The sequence below is a fragment of the Phytophthora ramorum genome (genome assembly GCF_020800215.1).
Source record: "Phytophthora ramorum isolate Pr-102 chromosome Unknown Phyram_PR-102_s0005, whole genome shotgun sequence".
NCBI classification, from domain to species: domain Eukaryota; phylum Oomycota; class Peronosporomycetes; order Peronosporales; family Peronosporaceae; genus Phytophthora; species Phytophthora ramorum.
Genome location: NW_027150651.1, coordinates 3,414,675 through 3,428,483, shown reverse-complemented (window position 1 = coordinate 3,428,483; position 13,809 = coordinate 3,414,675). Strand labels below are relative to the sequence as shown.

General features: G+C 53.3%; 6 protein-coding genes across 6 annotated transcripts; 4 read left to right on the top strand and 2 right to left on the bottom strand.

The window, feature by feature from the left end:
- Positions 1-177: 177 nt before the first annotated feature.
- KRP23_6809 (uncharacterized protein) lies at positions 178-1,996 on the top strand (the record flags this gene model as incomplete). Its single annotated transcript, XM_067892043.1, has 4 exons — positions 178-278; positions 357-1,049; positions 1,121-1,189; positions 1,264-1,996. 4 exons carry the CDS (start codon positions 178-180, stop codon positions 1,994-1,996), a joined length of 1,596 nt encoding a protein of 531 aa, XP_067746343.1.
- A 197-nt stretch (positions 1,997-2,193) lies between these two features.
- On the top strand, positions 2,194-4,129 carry KRP23_6808 (Deoxynucleoside triphosphate triphosphohydrolase SAMHD1; the record flags this gene model as incomplete). The annotated part of the gene is made up of 4 exons (XM_067892042.1): positions 2,194-2,550; positions 2,602-2,670; positions 2,733-3,983; positions 4,046-4,129. The coding sequence occupies 4 exons, from the start codon at positions 2,194-2,196 to the stop codon at positions 4,127-4,129; spliced, it is 1,761 nt and encodes a 586-aa protein (XP_067746342.1).
- Positions 4,130-4,293: 164 nt separating this feature from the next.
- KRP23_6807 (Dynein, cytoplasmic 1, intermediate chain 2a) lies at positions 4,294-6,660 on the bottom strand (the record flags this gene model as incomplete). Its single annotated transcript, XM_067892041.1, has 4 exons — positions 4,294-4,380; positions 4,463-5,222; positions 5,293-6,408; positions 6,572-6,660. The coding sequence occupies 4 exons, from the start codon at positions 6,658-6,660 to the stop codon at positions 4,294-4,296; spliced, it is 2,052 nt and encodes a 683-aa protein (XP_067746341.1).
- A 172-nt stretch (positions 6,661-6,832) lies between these two features.
- Positions 6,833-8,254, top strand: KRP23_6806 (Bifunctional sugar-1-phosphate nucleotidylyltransferase/acetyltransferase; the record flags this gene model as incomplete). Its single annotated transcript, XM_067892040.1, has 1 exon — positions 6,833-8,254. One exon carries the CDS (start codon positions 6,833-6,835, stop codon positions 8,252-8,254), a length of 1,422 nt encoding a protein of 473 aa, XP_067746340.1.
- Positions 8,255-8,761: 507 nt separating this feature from the next.
- On the bottom strand, positions 8,762-9,712 carry KRP23_6805 (putative glucose-6-phosphate 1-epimerase; the record flags this gene model as incomplete). Its single annotated transcript, XM_067892039.1, has 1 exon — positions 8,762-9,712. One exon carries the CDS (start codon positions 9,710-9,712, stop codon positions 8,762-8,764), a length of 951 nt encoding a protein of 316 aa, XP_067746339.1.
- Positions 9,713-12,252: 2,540 nt separating this feature from the next.
- On the top strand, positions 12,253-12,855 carry KRP23_6804 (uncharacterized protein; the record flags this gene model as incomplete). The annotated part of the gene is made up of 2 exons (XM_067892038.1): positions 12,253-12,484; positions 12,719-12,855. 2 exons carry the CDS (start codon positions 12,253-12,255, stop codon positions 12,853-12,855), a joined length of 369 nt encoding a protein of 122 aa, XP_067746338.1.
- Positions 12,856-13,809: the final 954 nt, after the last annotated feature.

Sequence of the window (13,809 nt, the reverse complement as noted above, 5' to 3'; positions counted from 1 at the left end):
GGTATCGCAAGTTTTGGGTAAAGTAACTATCTTGCATTGCAACGAAAACTGTACTACTGTACTAATATCGACGTTTTGTACAACAAACAGAACTTAGGCCAAAAGATAGGGGATCTTACGATGCAAAGTATATTTCTACGCCAGCTACTCCAAGATGGATCATCCACGCTGCTCGTAATGGGTTACGCAATATTCCTCTGCGCGAACGCATGCTCCGTTGCCGCGGGAATTGTGGTGGGCAATCAGTCTGCATTGAACGAGATCCTCGTCGATTCTCTGTGCGTCACGATCTTCTGGAAAGGGAGTGTTTGTGATACTTCTAACTCCATGCTCACCTACTTGTTGCGTTCTTCTAGCTTTGACATGTTTGCTGCTGTGTTGTACCCGATCCTGGTGCTATTTTACAGTGCGAACAGCTTTGACTTCGACCGCGAACTTTTCAGCATAAACGTAGAAGTACTTCCAGCTGGGAGCTTTGAGTGCAACGCGCGGCTTTTCGCGGATCCAGCCGAGCGCGCACTATTCATCACAAGCCTAAACTCGCTGAGAATCCTGACGTTCGCGGATTTAGTGCTTCGATTGAGCATGAACTTTTCGTTTTGTCTGCGCTTTATCACTGTGATTAATTTAATGGTGGAGACCGCACAAACGCAAAAGATAAGACAGTCTCCATGGGAAGCGCTTGCTCAACAGTTCCACCAGCAGCGTCGTGTGCCAAAACCTGTTGCAGCGGCTTTTGTCGCGTTTGGAGCCGCCATTGTGGTTTACACTCAAAGGTCAATATCAATCTCCCAGACAGCCTGCAGCCCCTATCCAGAGTGCGTGGCATTCGCTTACCAGTGGGGGTCCGGTGAGCTTTGTCCGTGTCGAACATTCGTGGATGTTTATCGTACACCTCAAACGCTTAAAGAATGGGCAGAGCCCATCGATGTTTCCGAGACGGTGAATGCTTTATCGCGAGCAGGAATGCTGCAGAATCTACAGCTTATCAATCGCGGTCTCACACGGTGGCCTGAGGGACTTCGAACCTGCAAAAATTTACAATACCTGTAAGTAGCACAACATCTATCATGCTAACGCAAGCTCAATACTCTGACCATCTTTATTTTCCGTGATGCAGCTCACTAATTTACACGGAAACCGAAGAACTCCCGGAGTGGGCAAAGGATTGGACCAATCTACAATTCCTGTAGGTGAATGCGCGGGGGTGAGTTTTATTTTTTTTATTTTCTCACCCGATTGAATGCACTCGTGTAATACCAGGCTCATTGAAGGTAAGCAACTCCGTCCAAGTTTGACCTATTTGCCGGTAGAACTCTTCAGCGATATGCCGTATCTGCAAATGATACACATCGGCGCTCATGCAAAGCTGTTGAGCATTCCACGACTGCTAGGCGTGCCAAACCTGCAGAGTTTGACCTTAGCGGCTCTCTACTCTGTAACCGAGATTCCATCATTCGAGAGAGTGCCTAAACTGCAGCACTTGGCGCTGCCGTATATGGAGGCGCTTCAAACCCTTCCAGATATGACCCCACTGCAGAATCTCATCGACTTTTCAATTTTCAGCATCACTCCTGTTTGCTGCAACGGATTCATGGGGAAATGCGATCCAGCCGACTGGTTTTGCGTAGGTAACCCCATGATCGATGTCCCTCCTTCGGTGTGTCTTGGTGAAGGTTCACCGCGGCCTAGTGTGGCAAGTCAAGAAGTTTTCAAGAAGTTTGCTCCAAGTCTTTGTCTGCGTTCAGGCTTTGATATCGCACGAACCGTGGATTTTCTTACGCCAAGCATGATTGAGGTTTGTGACGGAGTTTCATACCGACGCTGTGAATATCCTCCACAGAGCGGACGGTTTGGTATCTGTATGAACAATCGCTTGCAAGTGTTGATGTGCATGGTAAACGACGACTACATTCGATTACGTCAGGTGCAAATTCAGAGGAAAGTGGGCCCGCCGTGCGACGCCATCGAAGAAGCTTGGCTTGGGTGTGGTTAAGGTATAGTCAACAAACCTCGTGGAAGGCTTGGCCAAGGATGACTGCACTAGTAAAAACTTACACTTCCGGTGATTTCCTGGAAGTTGCCTTTATCCACAATGCAGCAACATTCTTACAAATACCAAGTGTAACGAGAGTGATGGTCGTTTAGTTGTCGTTCCTCGCCTCTTCACTTTGCATTCTGCACTCCAAGGCCATGAGCAAGAAGCAAGACACGCTCTGGACAGCCTTCTCCCGGCAGCAGCAGGCGCCGGTCAAGCGCCAGAAGCTGCAGACGCAAGAGGATAGAGAGCTCTCTGTGCCTCGACGAAAACCCTTCGACTCGTGCGGCGCTGAGGCCTCGGAGGACGCAGACGCTGGTACTTTAACGGACGCGGACTTGTTCTCGTCTCAGAAGGACACACTAGGAGCTGAAGGCCAAAGCGGCTGCGATGGTGACGCTCTGCTGCTTGCAGAGGATATTGGAGAGAGGGATAAGAAGACCGTGGAGACGGAAACGTTGGTGCAAGTGGAGAAGGAGAAGAGCAAGTTGAAGTTGAATGCGAGAAAAGAAGTAAGCGGATATATTATTTGGATGGGCGGTATACTAATTATTGTTGTGTAGATCAAGGACAGTGTGCATGGGCTCATGACGTTCGAGCCCATCTGCATGAGGATCATCGATACACTGCAGGTCCAGTTTGCAAGACGATACGATGTTTGTATGGCATGCTGAACTGCTTGTTGTTGTGGTAGTTTCAACGGCTTCGTAACTTGCACCAGCTGGGAGCTGCCAACTTCGTGTACATTGGTGCGACGCACTCGCGCTTCGAGCACTGCCTTGGAGTGGCGTATTTTGCAGAGAAGATGATTGAGACCATTCGCTCGCATCAGCCGTGGCTGCCGATTACGAAGGAAGACGTGCTCTGTATCAAGATTGCGGGGCTGTGTCATGATCTCGGGCACGGCCCATTCAGCCACGTGTTCGATGGTCTGTTTCTTGATCAACTCCGGGAGAAAAAGTTAATTCCTGGGTCATTCAAGTGGTCACACGAGCAGGGATCAGTGGACATGTTCGATTATCTGCTCGCAGAAAACAAAATTCGACTGGAGGACTACGGGCTAGCGCAACATGACGTCGTGTTCATCAAAGAGCTCATCTGGGGTGGACCTTTGCGCGAGTCAAAAGGTGTCCTCCGCGGACGGCCGTCTCGTGATCAACGATTTCTGTACGACATCGTCAATAACGCACACAGTGGACTAGACGTGGACAAGCTGGACTACTTCATGCGAGACTCCCTTCACACGGGAGCTAAAATGTCCTGTGATACGGACCTGCTTATCCGTAATGCTCGAGTGCTGGTGGATCGCGAGGATCCTGAAGAACACATGGTGGTTTGCTTCCCTGAGAAGCTAGCGGGACAGATCATGCAGGCTTTTCGCACACGTTACGAGCTCCATCAGTCCGTGTACCAGCACAGAGGTGTTCGCGCAATCGATTATATGTTGTGCGACCTTCTGATCGCAGCAAACGATCACATTACCATCAAAGGAAAGCGGTTCTCTGATATTATGGGATCGATGGAGGCCTATCAACATTTCGATGACCGCGTGCTGTTGAAAATTCAGGAAAGCGATGGGCCAGAACTCCAAGAGGCTAGAGCAATTCTGAATCGCATCTACTCGAAGCCATACTACAATTATGTTGGCAAGACGGCGTTGACGGACCATTCGAAGCAAAAGACGGAGGACATGCTATTGAACGAAGTGTTACGATGCTCTACGCGTCGATCACTGGTCAACGAGAAGGAGGAAGTGGTGCTGGAGTTCATGCGCGCTCACTACGGAAAGGGAAAGGAGGACCCCGTTCAGCATGCCAGGTTTTACTCGAAAAATGCGACAGCAAATGCCCGGTGCTTCCGTTTACCCGAGTGTGCGTACGAGATGTTCAGTCCACGGAAGTTTGAAGAATACTCTATCCGAGTTTTCGTCAAGGAACCTTGCCTGGTAAGTAAACTTGCAGCATCACGTTCATTTGCACTGCTATCCTGACGTGCTTGTGGATGTAGGTCGTTCCGGTCCGAGCAGCATTTGAGAGGTGGTGCCGCAAGTACAACAACTCGCAAGTGTTCCCGCTCGAGTTCCACGCTTGATGGCAAGTTTTCTGGGCTGCCAACCAAGTTCTTAAGCGTATTTTAGTAAGAATTTGGCAAATTAACACGAACTCAAAACGATGGACATCGCATTCCTCTTCAAGCCAACAGCGGCAATTTGGTTTGCATCTACGCGTCTACTATGGAAAAAGGCACGAGGGTGCTTATGGCTTGGAGAGTGCTGTCGCCGCGATTGCCGTTGCCACCTTACCTTCAAGCAGTGACAGATCGTCCGGTTGGGGGAGAGCAATCTAAATGTTGCATAGCACAGAAATGTCAGTGATAGTGCACAGATACTGTACAACCCATACAACCATGAAACACGATACTTACATCGGACGGAACCTCGTAGATGAACGACTTGCCGTCGGCGTCACCCGTAATCACGCTTTTTCCGTCTGCACTCCATCGAACCTTGTTCAGTGACTTCTCACTGATCTTCTCTGAGACCGCAGGCACCTCAACATCTTTCAGGATATTCCAGATGCTCACCGCGCCGCTGCTGTCAGCCACCGCAAAAAGAGCAGGGTGTACTGACGACCATCGCACATCGCTAATGTATTCGCTCGAGGGCTCGAACGACAGCACAGGGGAGTTAGGGTGCTCGATGCTCCACAGTTTCACTGTTGAGTCCAGTGAGCACGTGAGCAGGAGGCCGTCACGGTGCGCCGGTAGCAATGGGTTAAAGTGCATCGCTGTTACAGGACCGAAATGCGATCCCTCCTTTGATACCGCGTCGACGATAACCTCGCGGACGAGATCTCCAGTGCTACTGCCAAGAAGACTGGTCCTGTTTTTCTTGTCAGTGTCCATACCGCTGGTGTCGTCAGCGGCTCCAGTCTTGTTTTTCTGTTGATCAATCTTTGTCGAGTACAACTTGCCAGCCTCCGTACCGATAAAAAGCTCCTTAATCTCCTTGCCAAGGACTGCAAAGGACGTCACAGATGCTTCCATTTTCTTTTCGGAGGCGTTTACAGACGTGTAATTGGAGACGATAGAGAGCGAGATTCGCAGATCCAGCATGTCCAGTGGCTTTTGCAAATGGTCAATATCCCATATGCACACGCGTCCGTCGGTGCTTGCAGAGATCAAACTGCACAATTCAAAGCCGTAAGTCAGTGTACGTACGAAATCTCGACGCAAAACACAAGAAATGCACTTACGTGTAGGACGTCTTCGTTCCTGCAACGGCCATGGCATAGATCGGGTGCGTGTGACTGAAAGCTGACAGAGCCGTCTTTTGAACGGGTGCGCTCTTTGCACGGGTGTCCCAAATCACAATCTGACCTGAGTACGTGCCACCGATGATAATATGACGATCGAATGGGTTGAAGCAAGCGCTAGTAATCTGCGAGTGACAGGTAAAACGGTACTCTGGTCGACCAGGCAGCGCTGTCGACCACAAAAGCACAACGCCCTCCGTGATGGAGGCCACCTCGGTAAGTGCCGCGGTCGCTGAATTGCCCATCGTATCCCACTGAGACGACATGCCATCGTCTTTGTCCTCATCCTCCAAGAAATCACGCGCAGTATAAGCTACAAGAGTTAGCTCCGGGTAAAACGGTGACACGTCCACATCCGTAACAGCGCGATGCTTGGACCACTTATCGTCAACAAACACAAACTGCTGCTTCAGCGACTCGGTGGCTTCCTCGACCGCACTGTCCTGCTCCACATCGGCACCGTAGTCGATCATAATATCATACTTGCTCGACGTGTTCAGAGCACGCTCAATGACCCGCGACGCCTTGTTCAGGAAGGCCTCCATGGCGTCTGACTGCATCACCTCGGTCCTCTCTTCAACCGACAGCGTCGTCAAGGAAGACCCATCTGTTCCGGTGGTGGACATCTCAGTGTCCACCGTCAAGTTCCGACTGCGAGGAGACGACGCAGCTCCGTCCACACTACCTGGGCGTTTGTGAGAATGGTCCCCCATATCGTCCACCTCCATGTCCGTCGCACCGTCCCCCTTGAGGATGATCTCGTGCTCCAACGTAATATCCGTCTCTGTGTGCTTGGTGTACGTCTCCACAAGCGTGGGCTGGATGTGCATCTCGGCCACGCTGGCCACGGTGGACAAGGAGGACAACTTCTCGGCTAGAGACAGTGTGGTGGACACTGCATGGTCCTCCTTGGCCTTTTCTGCGTCCTCTTTTGATTTATCCTCCTTCTCCCCGGATTTTTTCAGGATATTCTGGATGAAGTCATCAAACTTGTTCTCCTGCTGGCCGATGGCCTCGTTCACGCTATCACCCGCAGCCGACGATTCTTCCGCCGCTCTGAAGTAACCCAATTATTGTGCAGTTGCCCATACAAACATCAAGACGAAAAGCGTGAGTTCCAAATAAGACCAAGCACGATATTTTGTTATTGGCGCCTCCCGAGCGCTCTAAGCGCTCATACAAACGCTGGAATCGCCCCAAAATACACGCGCAGACGCACCTGACTGCTGCTTTGCGCTTGCGGATCTCCTCGAGCTTCTTGCGCTTGGCCTCCAGCTCCGCCGCGTGCTTGGCGCGCACCGAATCCATCCTGAAGCTTCCTCCCCTTCCGCGTGCAGATCCGATTTGAGGCCGAAAGCATGGCCATACAAAATCCAAGTCAATATAAATAGGTGTGGTGGACACTGTTGTACCATAAAACGGGTTCAAATTATATTGCTATCCGGTTTGTCGGAAGATCGCAACGCTTTCGGATATCTCGATGGCGTCTGGGTCGGGGGTGCCGCCAGTGGCGCTTGCGACGGGTCTGCTCCTCTGTTGCATGGCTTCATCGGCGCTAACTGTTTTCTTGTGTCAATTCTACCTTCACTCACCTTCCGATCGCTCGAAGTCGCCTCCGTCGAGTCAGATATCCGCCTTAAACGAAGCGTCCAAGAAGTCCTCCGATTCTACAGAAGTGCCGATTACTCCGCTCCCAGAGGGCGGTTCCTCGTGCAACAAGCAGATCCTAGATCTGCAGACACTCCTCGACACGAAGGTACCTTCAGATCTGCAGATAGACGCGTACTTTTCCCCCGAGAGGCTGCAGGACTTCGACCACTTCCGACTCTTCGACGGATGCAGCAATGTCCTGGCTGTGCTGGACGCAATCCACCCTTATCTATGCAAGTTCTTCGCCGACAATGCGTGGATGTCCACGTCCACGGCGGAGAACACGCAGATCACGACGTTGCAGAGCTCCACGAGGCTCGACAGCGACGGCCGCGGCGTCGGGGATGAAGAATCCGATTCGGAGGACAGCGACGACAACGTCCGAGGCCGGTCGTCGTCGTATCCACGCGTCAAGTCACGCTGGCGACTGCCGGAGTGGGTGGACCCCAATGAGACGGCGGAGATTGTCATCTACCCAGGGGTCAGGACGCAGACTTTCGCCCCGCAGAAGGTCATTAATCTGGACGACGGGCGGCCTGCGAGACGCCCGTCAACCGAGAGCATGGGGTCGACGAGACGACTTTCGTACGGATGGTCCAGGTCGGCTGTGTCACAAGAGGAGGAGGAGGAGGTGCCCAAGAGGAGACTCATTGTGCTGCCCAATGCTCATGTGTTGGGGGGCACGTTCGACCTCTCGGAAGGATCGATTCACATTGGCAAACACGTTCGGATCGAACCCAATGTGTTTATCAAAGGACCCGCGATTATTGGAGCGAAAAGTACGTTGAGGAGCGGAACGTACATTCGAGGAGGTGTTATTGTGGGACGCAATGTAGTGCTGAGAGGGGAAGTGAAGAACTCGGTGATTCTGGACGACGCGGAGCTGTGCCACCCTGGTTATTGTGGAGACAGCATTTGTGGGTTTAAGAGCCACTTTGGCAACCAAGTTTCAACGGCGAATTTGAGCCTGTTCTCGGGGTCCAATCTGACGATTGATGTGGGCGGAGTAACGTACGACACAGGCAGGAAGAAGGCGGGTGTCATTCTTGGAGACGGAAGCCAGCTGGGCTGCTCGGCTGTCACGGACCCGTGCACATTGATTCAGCGAAACACAGTCGTCTACCCTCTTACGCGACTGCGTAAGGGCATCTACGGATCGTCACTCCTGATCAAGAACAAACCCATGGAGAAGGGCGTGTTGGAGGTCGTCCCATTGCGATCGTCGGAGCAGGATCGACGTAACGTGAAATGAATTGAAATTCAATATCTGAAGTGTGGATATCTGTCGTTCGAGGTGCTTGAGAGACAGTCTCAGTTTTGATTAACTAAGAAATTGTACAGAGAGGCAACTTGCTGTGATTTCATCAGTGTTTGCATTTGATATTTTTCCGTGGACTTCGTCACTGCCTACGACATCCACCACTAGTAATTCTGATCTTCACACGACGTTGATTTGGCCCCCGCCATCCAGTTGTTGATTTACAGTGTCGGCGGTATCATTGCTGTAAGAGTATCGTAGTATTTGCAAATATCTTGCCGTGCGGCTAATAGCGTCTTTGTTGCAGGGTCTTGATTCACAAATGTTTCCTGCTTGGATATTTGGAACCAAGATAGGGGGCGTGCCTTTTTCAAACACAACCATTGCAAGGAGTCAAGCAAAACGGGAGGAGTTGGTTGACCAAATTCATCGTAATGGAAATGTGCACGAATGGCCTTCAAAATGGTGAGCAGGGCTACACCATGATGGCTCTACGATGCCTTAAGAGTATCTTTGCACGTCGATGGTCTGGTGCAGAGTGTACGTCTGACCAGCCGGCAGTGCCTGCTTCTTGCTCACACAACCGGGCGCGATGGTCGCCATCTTGAGGTACTCTTCGTCACCGAAGTCGTCCATGGTCTTGGCACCTTCAGCCCACGGGTTCCACAGGACGATATCCGTCTGGGTTGCAGCGCCGCTGATGGAGCCTGATCTCTCAATGAACACGGTTTGGTCAAAGTTGACACCCCTGACGGGAGCATTGATCTTGCTCGGGGCGTTGAAGTACACGCTGTTGGTCTGCGACTCGAAACCAACCATGAGGCGGTCCTCGGTCTTGTTCGCTTGGGCGATGATGTCGTAGTACTCGACACCCTGAAGCTCCGCAACGTACAGACCGTTTTCGCGCACATCGTTGACGTAGATGTAGTCGTGCAGCAGCGCGTTGAACTCGATCTCCTTCGAGAACGTGTTACGCACTTGTAGAGTAGTCTCCAGCTGGGCAGAGCCCAGCTTCACCTCGTACTCGAGCTCGAAATCGACGGGCCACATTTTTCGAGTCGCGTCGCTCGATGCCAGAGTGAACTTCGCCACACTCATGGACTGTTCGTTAGCGGCCTGCTCAATGCTGGCCAGGGTCCAGTTGCTGATGCGAGCAAAGCCGCCTTCGGGCAAACCAGCCTCACTGGCAACGTTGGGGAACATGACGGGGATACCACCTCGAATGGGGTTGACACCGTCGAGATGCGACTGGTTCGACATGAACAGAACGTCTAGGTCCGGGTCGAACACAGTACGGAACGCCATCACGTGCGCGCCGAAGAGGGAAACCTCAGCAGTGGAACCGAACGGGTGGGTGAGTTTGACAGTCTCCAGCTCCGCGTTAGCAACTCCAAGCGACGCTAGCAAAGTGGACACCAAGGTCACCGTCTTGAACATGAAGGAGTACACCATTGTGGAAGTGGAGCTTGTTCTTGACGAGGCAGTTTTCCGAATGAGAAAATGGTATCGAGTTCGTTGGTACGATACTGCTTGGCGGCCCTAGAGGATGCCCAAAACCTTCGTCTCCTTGTTTACGCAGTCCAGCATATCCATTGGATATTCATTAACGCGATCGATGAATACGTCTTGCCCTCCACAGCATTGGGATGTGAGGCCCGACGAATGGACGTTTGCCGGTTGTACTGTGCTAGACTACGGGTATGCTTACCTACACTACGTTGCCCTACCAGCAGTTTTATAAAAAAAATATGTAGCTGAACCAAACACGAACTTCGAAAACGTAGTAACTTTGTCCATGTCGCGGAAGCAAGGCATCCTGTTTTCAGTTATAATTGATCGAGACATGCATTGCTCCTTCCATCAAGCCAAGGGAAACTGAACGCTCAGACCACAAACCGCATGATCAATGGATGGATCGTCAGTACGATGAGGGCTTTAATTTGTTCGTCTCGGATGTTATTAGCCCAAAACTGTAATCTTCAACAAATGTACAGCGCTTACTTTCACGGGTTCGTAAAGCGCACCAACGCCAAACAACCGTGTTACATGTACAAGCAAACGCGAGCCCCTTATCAGGGCCTACCAACCGAAATGGAATACGCATGAAAACCGGAACTACGACCCCATATCTGTGTTGCGCCGCGGGTATTGTAATTTTTGTCGGAGATGCCCTAGTTGAAGTGGATCGAAGGATCGTCCGTCGTAGTGTACTGCGGATCGTGTTTTGCTCTTGATGATGCCAGCACCGTATCGATAGGAATCCTACAGATACCTGTACATGTAATACGTGTACAGGTATTAGGATGCCGCTGCGACTGTTTACGCTCGACTCGGACAGGCATCCGCTTTAGTTGCCAGATTGGGAGCTCTACGGTGTCAGTGACTTGCATCCTTCCAGTCTGGGATTCCTGTTGATATTGGCACTCAGAACTTCGGTGGATAACTCTTTTCATCGACACTTCCGCTTACGAAGCGAGGTCGACGTACAACTTCAATCGCAGCCAAGGTGACTCATCAGAGATCACACCATGCAACCTCAATGAGGTAACCTCGTGCTCTTCACTGCTTCCTCATCTTCACCAACGCATCCTTCTCCTTCCGGACGTTGGAGAGGACCGAAACTTTTCCTAGTGATGTGTCGAGCGGTGCAATGCGGCACTGCCAGTGCCCCGAGCCGGAGATTTGCAGTTAGCACCCATGTGGCGGTGGTGCCATGCCATCAACCGCCATACGGAAGCGCACGAGCGTTGGCAACACCAACCACCAAGGGAGTCTGCTGCTCCATTTCGACGTCCGTTGTCAACAACCGAGTCAATCCTTGTACGATGTACGCGTCGGGCCCCGACTATGATCAACTTGATCCATGAAATCGAGCCGCTTTTGACGCAGTGACATGCGCAAGCGTTGAGCAGAGCGGACGTAGACGCCGGCTCGTGCTCTCGCGAGCTGTCCACGAGAGTATTCTGTGTTTGGGGGTCGAGGGAGCGCAAACCACTCGATCGATCAACCAGCAGAGCGAGGTGACGTCCCATTTCAAGATGGCTGCAATCGCCCCGTCCTCGGAGCCGCGTCGGTCGGCCTTCTTCACGCTCGAGGATGCCAAGATCAGCTTCAGTATCATCTGCTGCATCTGCGGCATCGGCACGCTCGCCATGCCGTCCAATTTCGCCCGAGCGGGGCCTGTGTACGGCACCATCGCCATGCTCTTCATGGCGTTCGCCAACATCTACGCCACGGTGGCCTTGTCCCGAGTCATCCTCGTGGCACCGTCGTCCGTCAAGACTTTCAGCGACGTCGGGGAGTGGGTGCTCGGCAAGACCGGTCGGTACCTCGTCAACGTCTCCCAGCTACTCGTGTGTCTGCTGCTGCCCTGTGCCTTCCTGGTGCTGGGCAGTACGCTGCTCGACGTGCTGTTCCCCGACTCGTTCAGCCAGATTTTCTGGATCGTTTTCGTGGCCATCACGGCCGTCCCCGCGTGTTTGATCCCGACCCTCAAGGCTGCTGCGACCGTGGCCTTCATCGGGTGCATGGGCACCATCATCGCCGACGTGGTTGGCGTGAGTGTCCTGGTATGGGAGATGCGTGGCCACCCCACTGCGCCGTCACCCGATGTATCACTGCACCAAGTGTTGACTGCGTTCGGAAACCTCTCGCTTGCGTACGGTGTCGCGGTTTTGATCCCAGACCTCCAGCGCCAACACTCGCAGCCCAAGCGTATGCCCCGCGTCATCGCGGTTAGTCTTGGCATCGGCTCCGCGTTTTTCCTGGCTGTGGCGATCGCCGGCTACGTGGCCGGTGGCTGCCAGCTCTCGGCCAACCTGCTTTTTTCCATCGTGAACACGTCGGACCCGTCGTCACCCTCGGCGCTGGGCTTCACCCCCGACCACGGCGCAGTCGTCATGGCGTACATGTTCATGCACCTGCACGTGGTGATCGTGCTGTCGACAGTGCTGCAGCCGCCGTTCTACATGGCCGAGCGTCTCATTCTGGGCATGCACAAGGACCCTGTTGAAAAGGTGTCACTCCAGCAGGACGACAACAATGAAGGCTGGGAAGAGCTCCGAGACAAGCTGTCTACCAACGGTCCTGTGGCTAGCATCAGTGGACGTGTAGGGAGGGATCTGGAGAGCAACGACGACTCGGACAACGAGACGCTGTCGAACTCCGCCAAGCGCGAGCAGGAGGAGAAGGAGCACGACGAGGCGCAGCTCTCGGACTACACTGGTACCACCAACGTCTTCAGATATGTCACGCTCCGCCTCGTGATCATGGCAATACTGGTGGCTGCGTCTATCGGCTTCCGCTCGCACTTCTTGGACCTGGTGGACTTCACAGGCGCGTCGGCTATCACCGTGTGTTGCTTGGTGCTGCCGCTCGTGTTCTACCTTAAGGTTTTCTGGCGCGACCTACCGGTGTACGAGCGCGTGGTGGCGCTCGTGGTCATCGTCGTATGCACAGTTGTGGGGTGCTACGTCATGATCTACGCCGGCAAGAACCTCTTCAACCCGGACTCGGACAGCGCCACGTTCCCGTACTGCTCGGAGGAGTACCAGTCGGAGCCGTACTACGTGCGGAACGCGACGACTTCGGCGTGAACGGTGACCAGACATCGAGCTAGGAGAGCGTTAGGGCAGGACCACGACAGATACACCCGTTGGTAATCCATATAGTGCCCCCGGTATGCGTTTGTTCCAGTCGAAGCGGAGTGACGCTGATATCGTGGCTAACTTGACGTTCCGGTGCCAGGCCGAACGTGAGACGTGGCGGTCTCCGTATCTTCTGAACCAGCCCGGCGTTGTTGCACCGCCTGCTTGCACGATGGGACGCGTAGTGCAACGCTGAGTCCGCGAGCTTCACCTCGACGTCGGCAATGGAGCCGCTGGTCTCTCTTCGAGTTGTCGGCATGGGGTTACACCAGCACCGTGCAAGTTCAACCGAAAGCGGACGTGGCGTGTGCATCTTGAATCGGGTGATCTACAGATTGGTGGTGCGGGGACTTGCTATGTCGGCGAAAAGCTCGACGAGTGCAACAACGACGTGCAGCCACCGGATGTCCCGTGCGCCGCTCGCGTTGGTGCTCTCGTCCACGAGTAAATTCGACAGCAGCGAGCACCGCTCGATCAGCCACTTTCGAACCTCCGTTTGGACGCCAAGGCTTGTCAAGTTCCAGCCATCTCAGTCCACCATGGCGCCGCAGTCGCGTCAGAAGGCCTTCCTGACGATGGAAGATGCCAATACCATTTTCAATATTGTGTGCTGCTTCTTCGGCATCGGCACGCTCTCCATGCCGTCCAACTTCGCCCGTGCCGGACCCGTGTACGCCACCATCGCCATGCTGCTGATGGCGTTCGCCAACATTTACGCCACCGTGGCGCTCTCCAAGGTGATGCTGGTAGCTCCCGCGTCGGTCAAGACGTTCACCGACGTCGGCGACTGGGTGCTCGGCAAGACCGGACGCTACCTCGTGATCGTGTCCCAGATGCTCGTGTGCTTACTGCTACCGTGCGCCTTCCTGGTGCTCGGTAGCACGCTGCTTGACGTGCTGTTCC